The sequence below is a fragment of the Nelumbo nucifera genome, chromosome 3 (assembly GCF_055504915.1).
Source record: "Nelumbo nucifera cultivar China Antique chromosome 3, China Antique-T2T, whole genome shotgun sequence".
NCBI lineage: Eukaryota > Viridiplantae > Streptophyta > Magnoliopsida > Proteales > Nelumbonaceae > Nelumbo > Nelumbo nucifera.
This window is the reverse complement of record NC_142651.1, coordinates 10026395-10044505: the sequence shown is the minus strand read 5'-3', so window position 1 is coordinate 10044505 and position 18111 is coordinate 10026395. Positions and strand designations below refer to the sequence as shown.

The window sequence follows — 18111 nt, the reverse complement described above, 5'->3', positions numbered from 1 at the left end:
AGGATATGCATTCACAGAAGTCTGTGCAATGTGTGCTTCAGTTTTACAAAATTGGCACTTCCCCAATCTCATCTTCATATGCAAAGCTGACTTCCACTTCTAACTATGGCATCAATTAACCCTCTTCTCTTACTCACAGGGTGCAAAATAGAAGATATGAATTAGAGGCACTCATAAATATGAGATTGTTAATAGAAACATCTATAAAGGTAAATTCGAAGCAAAATAGGTGTACAATAGTTATCCATCACCCACTGAAATGTTACAATTATAGCATCATTGCATAACAATTAGATTTTATGTTCAACTTAAATTGTTAACCCACCACCAAATACCCACCAAGTTGAACTTGCTACATCCCCTCACACTAAAAGTTAGAGAATGGATTATTAATCATATATCTATTTCCCATAAGTAAAAGGAATAAAACAAAATACATTACTTGAATATCTTTTAAAAGCTTACTACATGTTCAAAATTTAAGTTCAACAAAAAAATGCATAAACACTACATGAACATTTAGTTCTGCATGAATCATATATGCATTACAGTGCACCTTCTAAAAAATGACCATTTACTGTTGGCTCTTAAATATATAAGAAAATAGAAATACAATGGTGTAAGAAATAACTATAAACCTAATTGTTTTCATTCCTTCCAACATTAGGTTCTGAGATGGCATCATTGTCAGCACCCAATTTTTACTCGGTCTCTTCTCTAAACCACTTCTTACACCCCATATGCCCGACCATACCTCACCAATTTCTTTAGAATGTATCAAAACCCTAAGAAACCAAATTTCATTCCAAATACTCTCAAATTCACCATTAAATCTATAAGATTCCCTTACAATGGTTATGATTGTGCCATATCACCACACCCGCCACACGATTAGACTTCATCATATGAAATAAAACCCTTGAACAACTAATCACACCAAATTTCAGCCCTAAATTCCTTAACTTTGCCATTCACCATCAGAGATTTTATTTTGATGCATTTGACACACTGACACTTCTTAAATAAAAAACCTATGACCCATATGTCCTTGACATGACCAAACCCTCTCCATAGCCTTGTAATTTAAGTATGTGTTTGGTTTCATTTTTGTTTTTTCATTCAATGTTTGTACTTTATTTGCTTACAAAACCGAGAAAGGTAATAATTACATTCGTTTATGACCACTAGGCACCACATCAGCATAACAGTGAAAAATTGCCTAACCATTTGAGGAAGCTTTGAAAAATAACTTCCCTAAATGAGAGGGAAACGACTGAAGTGGCACCTATGTGGCAACGTTTATTGAATAAATGCCCATGGTTCCAAACACCCTCTAAATCCGTGCCACTCTACCAGGCTTAAACCTAAAATCCCCTCATTTACCCATTCATCAAGCTAAGATTCCATTTTGAGCCCCTTATTGGCCAAAACACCCATGACGTAAATTCCCTAAATTCTAACACCTCTAAAACCATCAACCACTATCATTAGACCCCAAATATCTCAAGATATCCATTGCCCAAATTTCATATCCAAAAATCCCCATTTTGCCCTTCATACACAAAGATTCCAAATCGTTGCTCGCTACTCTTAAAATCTTAGATCTCTATCACAAAACCTATCATAAGACACATAAGCCTCATCAAAACTTTCATCAACCACTTGATTGTCCACCTAGAAAATTTCATACCTAAAGATGCCCCTTTTACCCTTCGTACACAGATTCCAAATCGACTACTCTAGTCATTTGCTATTCTAAAAAATCAAAAATCTCGATTACGATGCCACTCCTAATACACTTAAATCATACAAAAACCTTCATTGACATCCTAATTGACCATCCAACAAATTTCAAATCTAAAAATGTTCATTTTGCCCTCCTTACAAAAGGATTCCGAATCGACCACTTTCATCGTTCGCCACACTCAAAATCTTAAATCTCAATCACGACACCTCTTTTGGTACATCAAATCCTACCATAACCTTCATCAAAATCCCAACCATCCATCTGCCAAATTTTAGAGCTTAAAATGACTATTTTGCCCCTTATCCAAAAAGATTCCAAACTGACTATCTTCATTAACCGCCACTCTCCAAATCTAAGATCTTCATAGAAATACTCCATCTAAGACCCCAAACCCTATCAAAACCTCCATCAACTTTCCGATTGACCACCCATCCAATTTTAGACCTCAAAACATGCATTTTGCCCTTATCAAAGAAGATTCCAAATAGATGATCCTCATCGGCCGTCATTTTCCAAATACAAGATCTTCATTAAGACACATCACCTAGGACCTTCAAAACCTACCAAAACTTTCATCATCCTCCAAATTGATCATCCATTCATTTTTAGATCTCAAAATACCCATTTTCCCTTTATCGATACACACTATCTAGGACCTTGAAACCCTACCAAAACCTTCATCAACCATTTGATTGACCATCCAACAAATTTTAGATTTGAAAATACCCATTTTTCCCCTCATGTGCATAGGTTCCAAATCAACCATCCTCATTGGTCGTTACTCTCCTATTTTAAGATCTTCATTGCGGCAAACCTTTCATGACACCCAAACTTTACCAAAACCTTCATCAACTTCCTGATCAATCACCCATCCAATTCTAGACCCTAAGTTTACCATTTTACCCTTTATCCAAGAAGATTCTAAATAGACGATCCTCGTCACCCGATACTCTAAATTCAAGATATCCATCGTCATGCATTTTCTGAGACCTTTAAACCACATCAAAATTCCATCAAAACCTCCTGATTGATGATCCATCACATCTCAAACCCTAAACTGACCATTTTACCCTTCGTTTAAAAAGATTCTAAATTGACCATTATCGTCGCATGATACTCTCTGAATTCAAGATATCCACTATTACACATCATCTACACCTCCAAACCCCATCAAAACCTCCCAATCGTCTATCCATTAAACTTCAGACATTGAAATGACCATTTTACCCCTCATCTATGAAATTCCAAATCGAAGGCTTTTATTGCCCACTACTTTCCTATTTTAAGATTTGCATTGCGATACACCCTCTGATACACCTAGGCCATACCATCACCTTCCTAGAAACTCAGGTAAACCCTCCTCCATTTTTTAGACCCAAAATGACCATTTTACCCTTTCATCAAGAAAAATCCTAAATTGGTGGTCCTCGTTGCTTAATATATTATAAATCATGGTTTTTCACTTTGACACATCCCTCGAGGTCATCAAACCCCATCATTACCCTTTTTGGACACCTTAGAACCCCCTTGGAAAATTTCATTGCAAAATTCCCCATTTTACCCCTCCATCTACAAGGATTCCTATTCATGCGATCTCATCGGTCGAGATGAACCCTAAAATTTGGAGGTTTAATTCCAACCCTTCAATCCTACACACCACACCCCCTAAAGCCTTGAATTTCGTTCTAAAACCCCATACATATTTTCATTTAAGTCCTCTCACACTTTTGGAAATTACCTAGGACCCCCATCAACCCTAGATACAACCTTGGTCCTTGATCTAAACCCCCTTTGCTTCTCTACCCTAGGATTGGCCTAACCCTCACTTTAGCACCCAAAAACCCTAAATTCTAAAACCCTATCTACCCCTCTAGTTTTGCCTCCTAATTTCAAATTTTGAAATTTAAATTTCAAATCCCCTTCATTCTAGACATTAAATGGGGATGGGGGACAAAAATGAGTGATTTAAGGAGCCTTATCTAAGAAGCCCCTACCCTTTGGATTAGGATCAATTGATCCAGCCCATCCATCCTTTTGAGAGAACATCCAAAGCCCTAGAAAACCTAATCTTTCTCATTCTTTTTCAAACCAAACTAAACTAAACTCCCTCCATTAATTCATGGCCCCTATTGCAGATTAATGTTAAAAATTCATTCCTTAATGGTGATTTGCAGGAGTAGGTATATTTGGACATCCTAGCTAGTTTTTTATGAAAATGTTGGTAAAGGAAGGGTTTGTAAGCTAAAAAATCATTGTATGGTCTGAAACAGTCACCTGGGGCATGGTTTGACAGGTTCAGAGGGGCACTTATTTGTTTTGGAACACACAAACCCAGTCTGATCACACCCTTTTTGTGAAAAGAAGATATGCACTTGTGTTAATTCCAATTGTGTATGTGGATGATATAATAGTTATAGGAAATGATCTAAAGGATATTGATGCTCTCAGGAAATCATTACAGCAAGAGTTTGAGATAAAAAATCTTAGTGAGTTAAAATACTTCATGGGGATTAAGGTTGCAAGATTCAAACATGGGATTTTCATCTCTCAGAGGAAGTATGTACTGGACCTACTATAGGAGACTGAAAAGTTAGGAACCAAACTAGCTGATACTCCTATTGACCCAAATCATAGAATTAATGCTGTGGATGGTGAGTTGGTTAAGGATGTGGGAGATATTAGAGAATTGTAGGCCAACTATTATATTTGTATATGACACGTCCATATATATCCTATATTGTTGTGAGTTAGTGCATGCATGCACCTCGGGTTCAACATTGGAAAGCCATTGAAAGAATACTTGCATACCTGAAGAAGTACCCCGACAGAGGTATTCTTTTCTCAGGCCATGAAAAGTTGAAACTAGAGTCCTATACAGATGCAAATTGGCCAGATTGTTTAGATGACAGGAGATCTACATTAGGGGTATGTACCTTTGTGGGTGGAAAGTTGATTTCATGGAAGAGTAAAAAACACGTAGTTGTGGCTAGATCAAGTGTAGATGCTAAATATATATCCATGGCTCATGGTGTTTCTGTGATGTTATACTATGACAACCAAGCTGCAACCAATATTTCCCACAACCCAATTTAGCATGACAAGACAAAACACATTGAAATTGATAGGCACTTCATAAGAGAGAGGGTGACAGCCGGAGAAATTTGCTTGCCTTATGTCTCTTTAAAATTACAGTTGGCTGTTGTTCTCATTAAAGGAGTTGCAAAGAATAAGCTTGAACATGATCTACACAAGTTGGGAATGTGTGACATTAACTTCCAACTTGAGGATGAGTGTTGAGGATTTAATCAGTTTTGTGCACATTTAGCAGTAATATTTTATATGTTTATTGTTTAGACATTTGATGCACAAAATTACTAGCATTCCTCTAGACTTAATTCTTTTTAGTTTTTTTTTCTTTCTTTTCACTAAATTAGGGGAATGGTACAACATGTTGAATATGGGAGAGGGGTGCCTAACACTTTCCCTCTCTTCTCTAAAATGTACATAGATAGAATAACTTTACTTTGGGGCACATGAGAGTGTTGTTTTGTTTCTTGAACTTATGAAGCCCATCACTCTCATGTTCCTTGCATTGATGGGTGGCGGCTCCATACTAATTTCAGCCATGAAATGAACCCCAAACTCAATTGTGATGTTCACAATCATGGACCCCATATATTTGTGGCACTCACACACCACTCTTTCTAGCTCAAGAACACGTTTGCCAATATTCCTGCCAATGTTCATAAGAGAAATAACTTCATCAATAGAGTCAATGGGAATTTCCCAACAAAAAAAGTTGCAACGACCATTGATGCGTGTTTCTATGTAACTTGGGTTTGATTGCCTAAGAATTGACAAATTCACATTTAAAGAAAACAAATGTCAATATGAATATTGAAGCTTTAAATATCTAAATGATGAGCTACATTAGATGGCAATATTATCGAGGCAGGTGTAAAAGATCCTATTGGGATTCCACAGTATTTTGGACAAACGAATAATTGTTGGGGTAGCAACCTCCTATTGACTGAGAACTCATAGCTATAACACAAACAACATGCTTTTGGTTATAATTTACATACTATTAAGAATATTTCAATGCACAACCCAATTTGGACCGGTATCATGCAAATTGCATACTTGAAACAAAGACTTAAAATGCACGAGTCACATTCTTCCGTATAACTTAAGCCACATAACATTTGCACACTATGAACTTCTCGCAAAATACCCACATGTTTCAGAACCATTAACCATAGTAACCGAACTATGCTAATGCATACATAACAAGCACTGCCATGCAAGAGACAAATAAATTCCAATACCATTACACAAGATATATGCACACATTTTACTCTATGACTGGTTAGAGTGAAATAATGTAAATTCATATAAATATCCCTATATTGTCATCTATTATAGCTTGGAATAAAAAGAATATAGATTCAATTACAAAAATGGTTTTTATTGTTGGACAAAATCATATTGTGTATAAGGCACATAGAAGTTCCAAATAGTTTAGTGATATTGGCTGCCATTAACTTCAATGTATGACTTGGCTTAAGTTTCAGATTCCATGTGCTTAGGGTCACATGGTTAATGAAAATTTCAGAAATCATGTGCCTAGGGCTACCTAAATTAGTCATTAAAACTACTATAGACATTTTTGCCTACTCGGGATTACCTTCCCTAGACAAGAATTCAATAGAAGAAACATAGATGAATAATATACATTGGGTGAAAACCACTTGGTTGAATAATCAATTCATTTCATTGATGCCAAGATGCACAATCCACACCAAAAATCGAACATAAAATATATATTCGAATCCAACTGATATTTTAAATGAATTCGACATAAACCCTATGCAGAAGAAATTTCAAATACCTCGATTTCGAGTTACAACAACTCACACTTTTAGGAGTGTGAGTTACAAAGAACACACAACAAAGGAAGGAAGGGATATATCTCCGCTTCTGTTGGTGTGCATTGGTGAATTAGATCAAATGCGCTATATTTTCAGGCTATTCAATGGAGGTGAAAACGAAGATGTGAATCAACAAGAGGAAGAGGGAGATATCTCCACTTCTGTCGGAGTGTGCCAGTGAGGAGGATCGAAGACACTGCAGTGTAGATTTTTTGGCAAATGTGTTCAAGTTGTTTGAAGGAGGTGAAAACGAAGATGGGAGTGAGCGATGTTTGAAGGAGATGGACATTTTGGGTATTTCAGAATATGGGGTGAGGTGGCATTTCTCAATGGGCATTTTAGCTATTTTGGAAAAAATGTATGACATGGAATTTCTATAAGTGGGCCAGTGGAGTGAAATTGAGTTTTAATATCTCCCCATTCGTGGAATGAGAATATTTCAATTCTCGTACATCAATTTCAACGATAAATATTTCTACGAGGGCCTGGTGCATAAATTCTCCAAAAAACATTTCTTTGAAATATTTTTAGCTTAAGTTTTTTTTTTTTTTTTCTGCATTTCGTTGAGTTTAACTATATTTTTCAGTTTTTTCTTGTATCTTTCTTTATGCATTTTCTATCCTTTTGTTCTATTTTCCTATATTTTTTGTTTTTTATATTTTCATTCTATTCATTGTATGCATTTTCTATACTTTTTGTATTCTCTCTCTCTTTTTTTTTTCAATTTTAGTTTTTTCTATATTTTCTATTTTTTTTGTTTTCATCTTTTCTTTGTTCTATTTTCTATATTTCTTTTGTTTTTGTTTTGTATTTTGCTGTATTTTCATTTTTACATTTTTTTGTTTTATCTTGTTTTTTATAATTTTCTCTTTGTCATACATTCCTTTATTTTCCTTTTTATGTATTTTAACAAATTTATGCAAAATGATCTATGAAGGTAATTTGGATATTTTGAAATGTTTAACGCACATCATAGTCAAATAATAATCTTTTTTGAAGTTAACTGAGGAATATTAACGAAAGGGGAAAATTAATAAAATCTAAAATTTTTTGGGGCAATTGCCACTATTCGTAATTACAGGGTGGTGGTAATCTGTAATTTACTCTATTTTTTATTTATCATATATTTAAAATAATTTTAAAATAATAAAAAATTTATCAGCAACTAAGCCCGGCCAGACCCGGCCCACGACCGGGCCTGACATGCGTATAGGCTATAAGTTTCCCGCGCTCTTCCCGCAGGCGCAAGGGCATGGTGGGTGGTGGCTAATGGATATGGCGACTCTCCGACAGGTCGGCATCTTCTCTGGTTTCCCGCGAATCTCGCAACGAATGAACCCCCCAACCACAGTTCTCTTCTTCCATGTTGTTCTGTTTTCTTTCTGCCCCCCAACCACAGTGCTCTTTTTCCATGTTGTTCTGTTTTCTTTCTGTTCTTTACTGCATGGTGTCATTCGCTCTCCAAGGTTTTCGCAGGATTCAAAAACTCGCTCTCTACGCCATGGAAGATGAATACTAGTGATCCATCTCCCGCTTTGAGGTTCCTCCCTTTCCGGCGGTCTTCTCCGCCCATCCCCGACGAACAGAAGCCATGGCAATATCAAATTCTCGATCCAGGTGGCGAGCTTGTTACACGATGGAATCATGTATTCCTCGTTTCTTGTATGATCGCGCTCTTCCTCGATCCCCTGTATTTCTATCTTCCTTCTATTGGAGGCCCAGCCTGCTTGAAGATGGACTTCGGTCTTGGGGTAGTTGTTACGTTCTTCCGTACGGTAGCCGATCTTTTCTATTTGGTGCATATGATCATGAAGTTTCGGACAGCGTTCGTGGCACCAAGTTCTAGGGTTTTTGGAAGGGGCGACCTTGTCATGGATGAGCGGCAGATTGCAATACGGTACTTGAAAAAGGATTTCGTGATTGATCTCGCAGCAACTCTACCACTTCCTCAGGTAAGCCACACTTTCCGCCCAGGCCTTTTCTCTTTTGAGGTTTTCCGTTTCCCTCCCCCAAATCAGACGGTATTCTCAACTTATTCTTATTCAATTTTGGAAATTTGGAAAATTCTTATGGACCAAAATCGATCATCACCTGTCTGCTTCAGCTTAACGATTGCTATTGCTTTAACATATCTCTTGAATACACAAACTACAGTCTTATTTAAAAAACAGTAGCATTCAGACTTTTTCTTTTTGGAAACACAGTCTTGCTTAACATACTTTTCTGGAACTTCTGAGTTAATTTAATGATTCTTCTTTTTCGTTGACGTTTATTTCACTACCTATTGTTGTTCAACTTGGGTAAATATGACAAATGCTGTTTTTCATTTGTAAAGCTAAATATATTATTAACATTGCTTATATACACGTGAACTGAGATTCGTGGTAGGGAATGTAGTTTTGAGTTAAACAGTTTGGGACTGTGGGACTTGCATGTTTTTACTAACTTCGAAGTTAAGAACGGAAGTTGGTGGACACTGAATTCTGAAGATGTATAGTTGAGTATTCTAGGAGAGTAATTGATAGATTCTTTGTGCTTCGGTAGGCTGTATTATTAACTAATGTCAATGGGACAGTATCTGGATGACTTAAAATTTAACTCAAATCAAGTGATATCTGGTACATCGTTTTTTTTTTTTTTTTTGCTGAAAAAAGGTTGAGTGAAAATAGGCCCAGGGCATTAGTTTACTACCAAAAAATGAATGCCTATAATACCCTCAAAACAGAAATGTTTTCATATTCGGAAGAAGGAGAGATTTGGTGCAGTCCTGATTTGATGCTTGACAGATCAACAACATGCAAACTTGGACATTCTTAATAATTGTCAAGTCTGTTAAATGGAAGTGCTGCATAATATATTTTTAGTATGATGTTGTTAAAATCTCATGATTTGAATCATGAATCCATGGGTTTCGATTTGAATTTTATGTCTGAACCATTTTTTACAAAAGTCTTATTCATAAATCTTATGATTCCTACAATTCACTATGGTTCAAATAAATTCAATTGAGAATTAGTTCTCTACTTTGTCAACTTTTATTTATATTTAGTTTTGTCAAGGGAGACTTGTTTTAAATCCCTTACTAGAAAATAATTGAGATTATTTTCCATCATATGTAAGTTATAGAGCAATTGTATGTGGACTATTTGACTTGCAAGTTAAAACTTGATTATATCACTTTAGGCTTATATTTTACAAGTAATAAAATTTTATTGATTTAGGTACATATATGGTAGATATGGTTTAAAAATAGGGTAAAATTACTTTCCCTATTTAGTTTTTATATCTCAGTATATCTATATTTAGTTTTTTCTGACAAGGTTGTAAAAAACAGAAATAATCTTACAATTTATGATATGATTTCCGATTTGATTTGATTTAGCTTTCTCTACGATTTGTGATACAATTGCAATTTTCTGAACATTAGGGAGATAGTGAATGAAAAAGCAATACTTAGGTCTTGCCTAGCTAACAAGGTGCCCAACACTGCCTAGGTGATTAGAACATAAGACACAAGGCACCTACCCACCTACACACACAAAGTTTCTAGATAGCTAACGCTTAGGACCTATTCCATAGAAATATTAAGGTATGAATATGGTTATAGGTTGGTGAGAGTTTTAAAATTAATGGTCTACTTGTATTCCCATCTTCCCCCCTCCCCCATTCCCTTTAAGGGAAAAGATTCTTTTTTTTTTCCTAAAAATTTTCCTCCAAATCACTGATTGCTCTTTTATTTATTTATATTTTTCAAGTATGTTCTTGTGGAAACTTGTTTTAGGGCACAACAGACATCCCTTGTTCCTCTTTTCACTTTTTGTCCATGGAATAGATTTCAGCCTTAAAGAAAAACCCTCCAAGTGTTTAAAATAAAACTTTCTTTGTGTGCGTCTTTGTTTTCAGAAATTATTTTGGGTGGAGTTACCACTTTTACAAAATTCTAATAGAAGGTAGGTTACAAGGTTGATGTGGATGGTGAAAGTGATTATGTGGTCCCAGAAGGTCCCTTGTTTGACAGATGGCTGGGATGAGGCACCATGGTTCATCCACCTGGTAGAAATAGGTTGGGTCATCTAGAAAGCTTTCATCTTCTCTTCTAAGTTAGAAAAAGTATCAAGCTTCTTTTGTTGACCCAATTGACAAATCTTTTTCCTTCTTTCTTAGTGCTCGTCTTATCATGTCTCATGTTGCTTATCTTTTGCTAATTTTTCTTTTTCTCGTAATCATTTATGATAGGTAGCTTACTTGGATATTTTCCCTTTTTTATGCATGTATAAGTTATGTTTGACTATTAGTCTTTTGCTCCTTTTTTTTTTCATTTTTCATTCTTGTATTTTGCATGCTATTTTAGTTAGAAACTTGGAAATCAGAATGGAACCCATTTGTGTACTTTTGGGCTTGGTGCCTAGGGTTGTCAATGGGTCAGGTTAAATGGTAAACCCAGCTTGATCCGACCCTATAGGGTCAGGCATATTCAGTTTTAGTGTTGGGTTAGGGTTTTGATTCTTTGACCCAAGTTGGGTTCGGGTTTTGGTTGACCCACTCCGCCAAGTCATGATACCCCTGCATCTTGACTTCTAATTCCATGGCCTTAAAGTTTAGGATTTCTTTATATGTTGATTTTGGTTTTTGGTTTTCTTTTTTGTTTTTTAATGGAAAAAGTGACACTTTAGAATCTATAAAACAAATTCTTAACTTAAATTAATGGATTTTAGGTTTTCAAAACTTGTTAAAAAATACAATTGAAATGCTACGGGTCAGATCGGGTCGGTATCTGGTTAGACCCTATAGAATAAGGTCGGGACACTGGAGGGTTGGGTTAGGGTTGAGGCAAACCTGTGCGAAACCCGACCAATTGACATCTGTTGGTGTCTTAAGGTGTTGCATAAGCACCTATGCAACAATGAGTTAGTTCCTCCTCTTGCATTGATGCCTTGACAACCTTGACACATCCTGGTCCAAATAGAAAATTGAATATAAAAGAGAAGATTTATAACTTGGTTAGTCTTCTCACATGGTACCATGGCTTAACAAACTAAGGAGAATATAGAAATTAGCAGTGTTGAGTTTGAAATTGCCTCTGGACCTGATGCTAGCTTTACTGAATGGGCTTTACATTTGGTTTCAATTTGGTAGGTTCTACAATCCAAAACATTGTCATGTGGATTTGAATGCAGATAATCTATTATTGAAGGTGTTATATTATTGTGCTTTGAAAGTTCTGGAGAATTTGAATTGCAATTTCTGGATTTCATGCTCTACTCCTTCCCATATTGAAATTTTTGTAATGTGTTGCAGATTGTCATCTGGTTTGTAATCCCAGCTGTGCAAAATTCTACTGCTGATCACGCAAACAATACACTTTCTCTGATTGTTCTCATACAGTATGTTCCTAGGTTGTTTCTTATTTTCCCCTTGAATCGTCGGATTGTTAAAACTACCGGAGTTGTTGCAAGAACTGCTTGGACAGGAGCTGCTTACAATCTCCTCTTATATATGCTTGCCAGTCATGTATGTTTTAATTCCCTCAATTTTACCTGCATTAGTTTTCTAGAAATATCAGTAGATGATAAGAAGTCTAGGGTTTCACATAATCTATATGTGATGCTAAATTAGTATCCAAAAACCTTTATCTATTCATTTCTCTTATATATAAATGCAAAAACTTAAAGGGGCTGTTTCAACCCCAAAAAGGAAAAGGAAAAAAGGAAGGTGAAATTAGCAATTTGTATTTTAATCAGTGTTACCTTGCAACATGGCACTTGGAAAAGGTGCCAAGTATTTAGGTAACTAAGGTTTCTGAAATGTCAACTTCCAAGAATCATGGCATTATGAGAACACAATGATGAATGGTTTTTAGTTAATTAAAAAATTAGTAAAACTAGAAAAACAAAAGTGTGGACTCCTTGTTGGATGCGTCCTTCTGGTTTCTTGTTTACAAATGCTAAGTGCAAAGGTTTTTGGCTTATATCATCTTGAAGCATCATCAAGATAAGAAGCCTCGTGCCAAGTGCCAGGTGTTGGCATGGTTAGTCCCTTTAGTTTCAAGGTGTCCGTGTACCATTAATTTTAGCCATACTTTACATTATCTAGCACTGAAGTTTTTGGGTTTTAATGTCCCTTTTATTTCAGTTTGTTATTTATAGTTTCATCCTATGAAAGATAAGGTTTCATGTTAGGATCTTTTTAAGTGATTGCCATTACTTATTATTACTTTGCTTTTAATGCAGGTTTTAGGAGCTTCCTGGTATCTGTTGTCTATTGAGCAGTTGCATTCCTGCTGGAGGATGGAGTGTGAGAAGGAGTCTACTACTATTTTTCCATCTTGTAATATTGGTTTTTTGGATTGTAGCAGTTTAGATCATTCTGACCGGAAATCATGGTTCAATGCCACTCGTGTGCTAACTAACTGTGATCCCAATGATAGTGTTCTCCGTTTCAAGTATGGAATGTTTGCAGATGCTCTTTCTAATGATGTTGGTTCATCAAAGTTTATGGAGAAGTATCTTTATTGCCTTTGGTGGGGTTTGAAAAGTTTAAGGTATACTTCTTTTGTTTAACCTGTTTAATTTCTAAATGCAGCTGATAAAATGAATGCTTTCTCACTACCAATCAGAATTTAAAATACTCTGGTACTCATGTTGCATGCCTTTTTTCTTTTTATGGTTAGTGGTTTGTTTGTCAAACCACGTAGCATTTTCTTTATGGTTTTAACCTATATGTTGATAGCTGTTTATTTCTTGCAGCAAGATTATGGTATAACTTTTTTCATACAGGTATTATCATTGAGGAGGCAAATAAATTGATGTTTTAATATGATGCTGTACTTATGACATATGAGATGGTTTTTTGGTGCAAATTTCTGCATGTTTTCATATGATGCACTTTTTTGACTTGAAAGGGGGATTGAAGATGACCAGGTTCAACAAGGCCCACTTTTTGGTTCCATCTGTGCTTAGGGTTTCCAAACAGTAGGAACAATTATGTTTGTTGAGATAAGTGGGCAAAATTATGTTGGTTGAGATGAGTCAGCAATAGGATAATGAAATAGTAGTTAAAAACAAAGGATCAGCATATTGAACAGATATATCCAAGTGAATAATGTTGATAGACAAGAAATAAACAGATCATGTAATGAATTGCACCAATCCAGCACCATCATCATGGTTGAATTTTGACTGAGTCAAACCATTGATTCGACATTGTTCACTTATTGTGTGGCAGCAAGGCAGGATACAAGATTTCCTTTCATTTCATGAAATGAATAATACATGTTTCTATATATATGTTATGGGTAACCTTAGCATGTTCTACATGGACTAGAACTATGATGTATGCCAATCACTTCAAAACTAAAAGCTTTATTAAACTCCTATTCTTTGTTTTTAAATAAAAGTTCTCCTTTAACCTTATAGTATTCAGTATTCAATTTGGAACTGACTAGAATAAAATTACTTAAATCTTGCATATGTGTGGACTTTAATTCCTCTCGGCGATTAACCATACAAACTAGTTCCAATCTGAGATTTTAATGTTCTTCTGACAGGCAATAGTATGGGATACAATAAGGTGATGAGATGGTATAGCACCAACTTTTTCTCATTGTGGTTTTTTGTATATCGTACTTCCTGTCTGTAGTAATGTTGCATTCGCTTATTTTAGTTGCCAGTACTTGGTTTTGCATCCTTCTTTGCCATTGTCATTCACTCATTTGGTTAAACATCTTTGCACTTTGCTGTAACAAAATTACCTAAAGTGAATTGCTTTCTTCTTTTTTACTTAGTCTCTTCCTTGGGAATTTTCTGTGGGTGTTTGTACCAATGCATCTTTTCCTTGTTGCTATGTAGCTCATATGGGCAGAGCTTGGAAAACAACACTTTTGTTGGTGAGACATCACTTTGCATTCTTATATGCATTATGGGACTAGTTCTTTTCTCACACCTGATTGGAAACATGCAGGTAACATCTGGTGTATTTCCTGATTATGTATGCATATACATATACACAGTCATAAACACAAACAAATGTGCCTTTTTTAGTAAACATACAAATATGAATATGTATTTTCATATGGACTGTTGGATTGTACAGCCTTCATTTGGTAAGTCTTTCTTAGCATTTTTTTAAAACAGAATTCCCTTCACATTGTAATATTGTGAACTTTTGCAGGGCAAATTGATTTATAAATTGTCATGTTTGTGGGTTTTTATTCAAGGGTTTTGTATATATGTATTGTATCCATATTGATGCATCCAAATACACACAGATACACCAATACAAAAGTGTTTTAAAATATTTAAAAGTTTGGAGGTCTCTTTTCCAACCCCCTAATGGTTATAAAGTAAAAAAGTAAAAAAATGAAAAAAAAAGGGGAGTATCGGTCATATCAATGTGCACTATACCCAACTTTGGGTATTGGGCACCTCAATATTTGTATCCCTGTTTTTATTCAAAGGCAAATTCAAATAGTAATATAGCTATTTCTAGTTGAGTTGTCTTCTTGTGATTCATGCCCTTGATAAATTTACAACCATGATTGACTGTTGTTTATAATTTTGCTGCTTCCTTTTTTGTCAAAGAAGTTTGTAATGGTCTCTTCTTTCTCCATATTTTTTTCTTTTCCCTTGTTTCTACTTTTGGTTCTTATAGGATATGAGCATACCCTGAATCTCTTATTTTGACTTATGAATGATGTAATACCCACCAATACGAGTACCTTCTAGATTTTTTGTAGGTGCATCCATTGCATTGCTTAAACCTCCAGAAGCAGCTTCTACTACTTAAGTTCAATTTATTCATTCATTGGTCCTATTATGTTTAAGAAAACTTCACTAGCAAACTTTCACCGTATTAGTGATTAGTCATTCTCATTAAATTTCAGAGATATATCATCTTTTAGCAAAAAAAGTTACTTAATCACTTAGTCTGATAAATGTCAATTTTTTTGCTATTATTGCTCTGTATGGTGCCCCATAGCTGAGGTACTTTGGCATATAGAATTGTTTTAAAGTTTTTTTTTTTTTTTCCTGAAGAATTATCTTGCATCTATGACGGTGAGACTTGAAGAATGGAGAGTTAAACGGAGAGATACTGAAGAATGGATGAGGCACCGCCAACTGCCACTAGATTTGCAAGAACGTGTTCGCCGGTTTGTTCAGTATAAGTGGCTTGCCACAAGAGGAGTAGATGAAGAGTCTATTTTGCGGTCCTTACCTTTAGACCTTCGTCGTGAAATTAAAAGACATCTGTGTCTTGCTCTTGTTCGTCGTGTAAGTCTTTTCATGGTTTTTAACTTAAAAATGTCAAAGTAATATATTAATACTAATGTTCTGGAGTGGGTACACATACATATGCAACATATTTTGTATGTGAGCAGTGAGCTTTTCCATCTACTTGATAATTTAATTCTGCCAATCAGATCTTGATGACTGTAACTATTCTTTAGCTGTCATTAGCAATGTTTTCAATCCGCTGTTACCCGGCCGTTTGAACCGTTTGAACCATCACTGGGTCAGGATTCTGGGTGTGGTTCAGTCAAGACCTGTCAGATGGTAAAAAACCGTTGATTTGGTCAAGATCCATTTGATCTGGCCAGTCTGATTGTTGATCCGTTCACTGGGTCATGGGTTTCACATTGAGTGCATGCAAAACTTTCGGAAGCCATAACTTTGCACTCTGATGTCCAATTAGGGTGATTTTTTTTTTGGTAATTTTCGAGATCTATGCATCCAAGGAGCTGTAGGTTCCTTGCTCCACTATTTTCGCGAAAAAAACCCTTTTTAGCCTGAAATTGCAATTTTTAATATTTTTATAAATAAAAAAATAAAAGCTGAATTAAAAAATATAAATTAAATATAAAATAATACATATAACATATCTAAAACATATTTATGGCATTGGTCTGAAACGTTTGACCCGATCAGTTGAACTGGTGACCTGTGACCCGAAGGCAAAAACGCTTTAGCCTCCAGATTGGTTTTTAAAACATTGGTTACTAATATAACCTATCTAGCCAAGGATATCTTTGCACAAGCTTAGAGTTGCCTTGTTCATTGAAGTGCACAGAGACCACAATATATTGAACATGGATGCTGGAATAAATAATTGATCCAAAGTAGTTGTATTGTAATGTCTTTTGCATTATTAAATCCAAGTTTACAGGTTGAATACCTTTTTCCATTTAACAGGTTCCTTTCTTCTCACAAATGGATGATCAGCTCTTGGATGCCATATGTGAACGCCTTGTCTCATCCTTAAGTACAAAGGATACACATATTGTTCGTGAGGGCGATCCAGTGAATGAAATGCTCTTCATCATCAGAGGACAGCTAGAGAGCTCCACGACCAATGGAGGAAGATCAGGATTTTTCAATTCTATCACCCTCAGACCAGGTGACTTCTGCGGTGAAGAATTGCTTACATGGGCTTTAGTGCCCAGCTCAACCCTGAATCTACCATCCTCAACTCGCACGGTCCGAGCACTTGGGGAAGTTGAAGCATTTGCACTCCGTGCTGAAGACCTTAAGTTTGTGGCCAATCAGTTCAAGCGTCTTCACAGCAAGAAGCTTCAACATGCTTTCAGGTATTACTCCCACCAATGGAGAACATGGGGTTCTTGTTTTATACAAGCTGCATGGAGGCGGTTCAAGAAAAGAAAATTGGCGAAGGAGCTGATAAAACATGAGAGCTACTACTATATGCCACTTACAGACCAAGACGACAGCTACAATGATGGGTCCCCGGATGGGTATGAGGATGGTGGTGCAGAAAGTTCATCAGCGGAGAATGCAAACAACTTTCAGCATCTTGGGGCCACGATACTAGCTTCCAGGTTCGCTAAAAATACAAGAAGAGGAGTTCATCACAAGGTCAAGTTAATTGACACTTCTTCCACTAGCTTAGAGATGCCAAATCTTTTCAAGCCAGATGAGCCTGACTTTTCTGCAGATTAAGAGGACGATTAACGAGTAGTAGCATATCAAAGGTAAAATTGCAGATGGAACTGATCAAGGGTTTAGGTAGGATCATTTTAACACATACGTGTAAAATTTGTTATTGCTATTTGTTTAAAATAGGCTTATAATATTGGTTACTTGACATATAACCATCATTATATTAAACTAATACGGATTTCCTTTTTTTTCTTTCTCATTCACAATACAAAAGGAAAAAAAAAAAAAAAACTAACGTGGCCGGGCCAAAATATCCATTCACATTGCAATTAGCACCTTTGACCCAATTAGGAACTTCCCCTACTTAACAGGTCAAGAAGATAGCTTCCCTACATGAGTCCCCTATTATCTTTTAGCTAGACTTGGCAATCAGGTTGGCTTGGGTCAGGTCCGGGTTGGGTCAAGACTAACCTTGGGTCATTTTGGGTTGGGTTGCACTTCAAGTCGAGCCAGCAAAGGCTAGACCCTAACCCAAAATATT

At 35.9% G+C, this 18111-nt stretch overlaps 1 protein-coding gene across 1 annotated transcript; it reads left to right on the top strand.

The window, feature by feature from the left end:
- Window positions 1–7922: 7922 nt before the first annotated feature.
- On the top strand, window positions 7923–17822 carry LOC104593234 (cyclic nucleotide-gated ion channel 18-like). Its single transcript, XM_010253000.3, has 6 exons — window positions 7923–8630; window positions 11977–12189; window positions 12909–13219; window positions 14526–14637; window positions 15711–15947; window positions 16866–17822. The coding sequence occupies exons 1-6, from the start codon at window positions 8187–8189 to the stop codon at window positions 17628–17630; spliced, it is 2082 nt and encodes a 693-aa protein (XP_010251302.1). The 5' UTR covers window positions 7923–8186; the 3' UTR covers window positions 17631–17822.
- Window positions 17823–18111: the final 289 nt, after the last annotated feature.

What these genes read in the sequence shown, in the direction of transcription:
- LOC104593234 (XM_010253000.3), top strand. Translation starts at nt 8,187, where the DNA reads ATGAATACTAGTGATCCATCTCCCGCTTTGAGGTTCCTCCCTTTCCGG. An exon ending in TGGGGTTTGAAAAGTTTAAG is followed by an intron (nt 13,220 to 14,525) that starts GTATACTTCTTT and finishes GTTGCTATGTAG; the next exon opens with CTCATATGGGCAGAGCTTGG. An exon ending in ACCTGATTGGAAACATGCAG is followed by an intron (nt 14,638 to 15,710) that starts GTAACATCTGGT and finishes TTTTTCCTGAAG; the next exon opens with AATTATCTTGCATCTATGAC.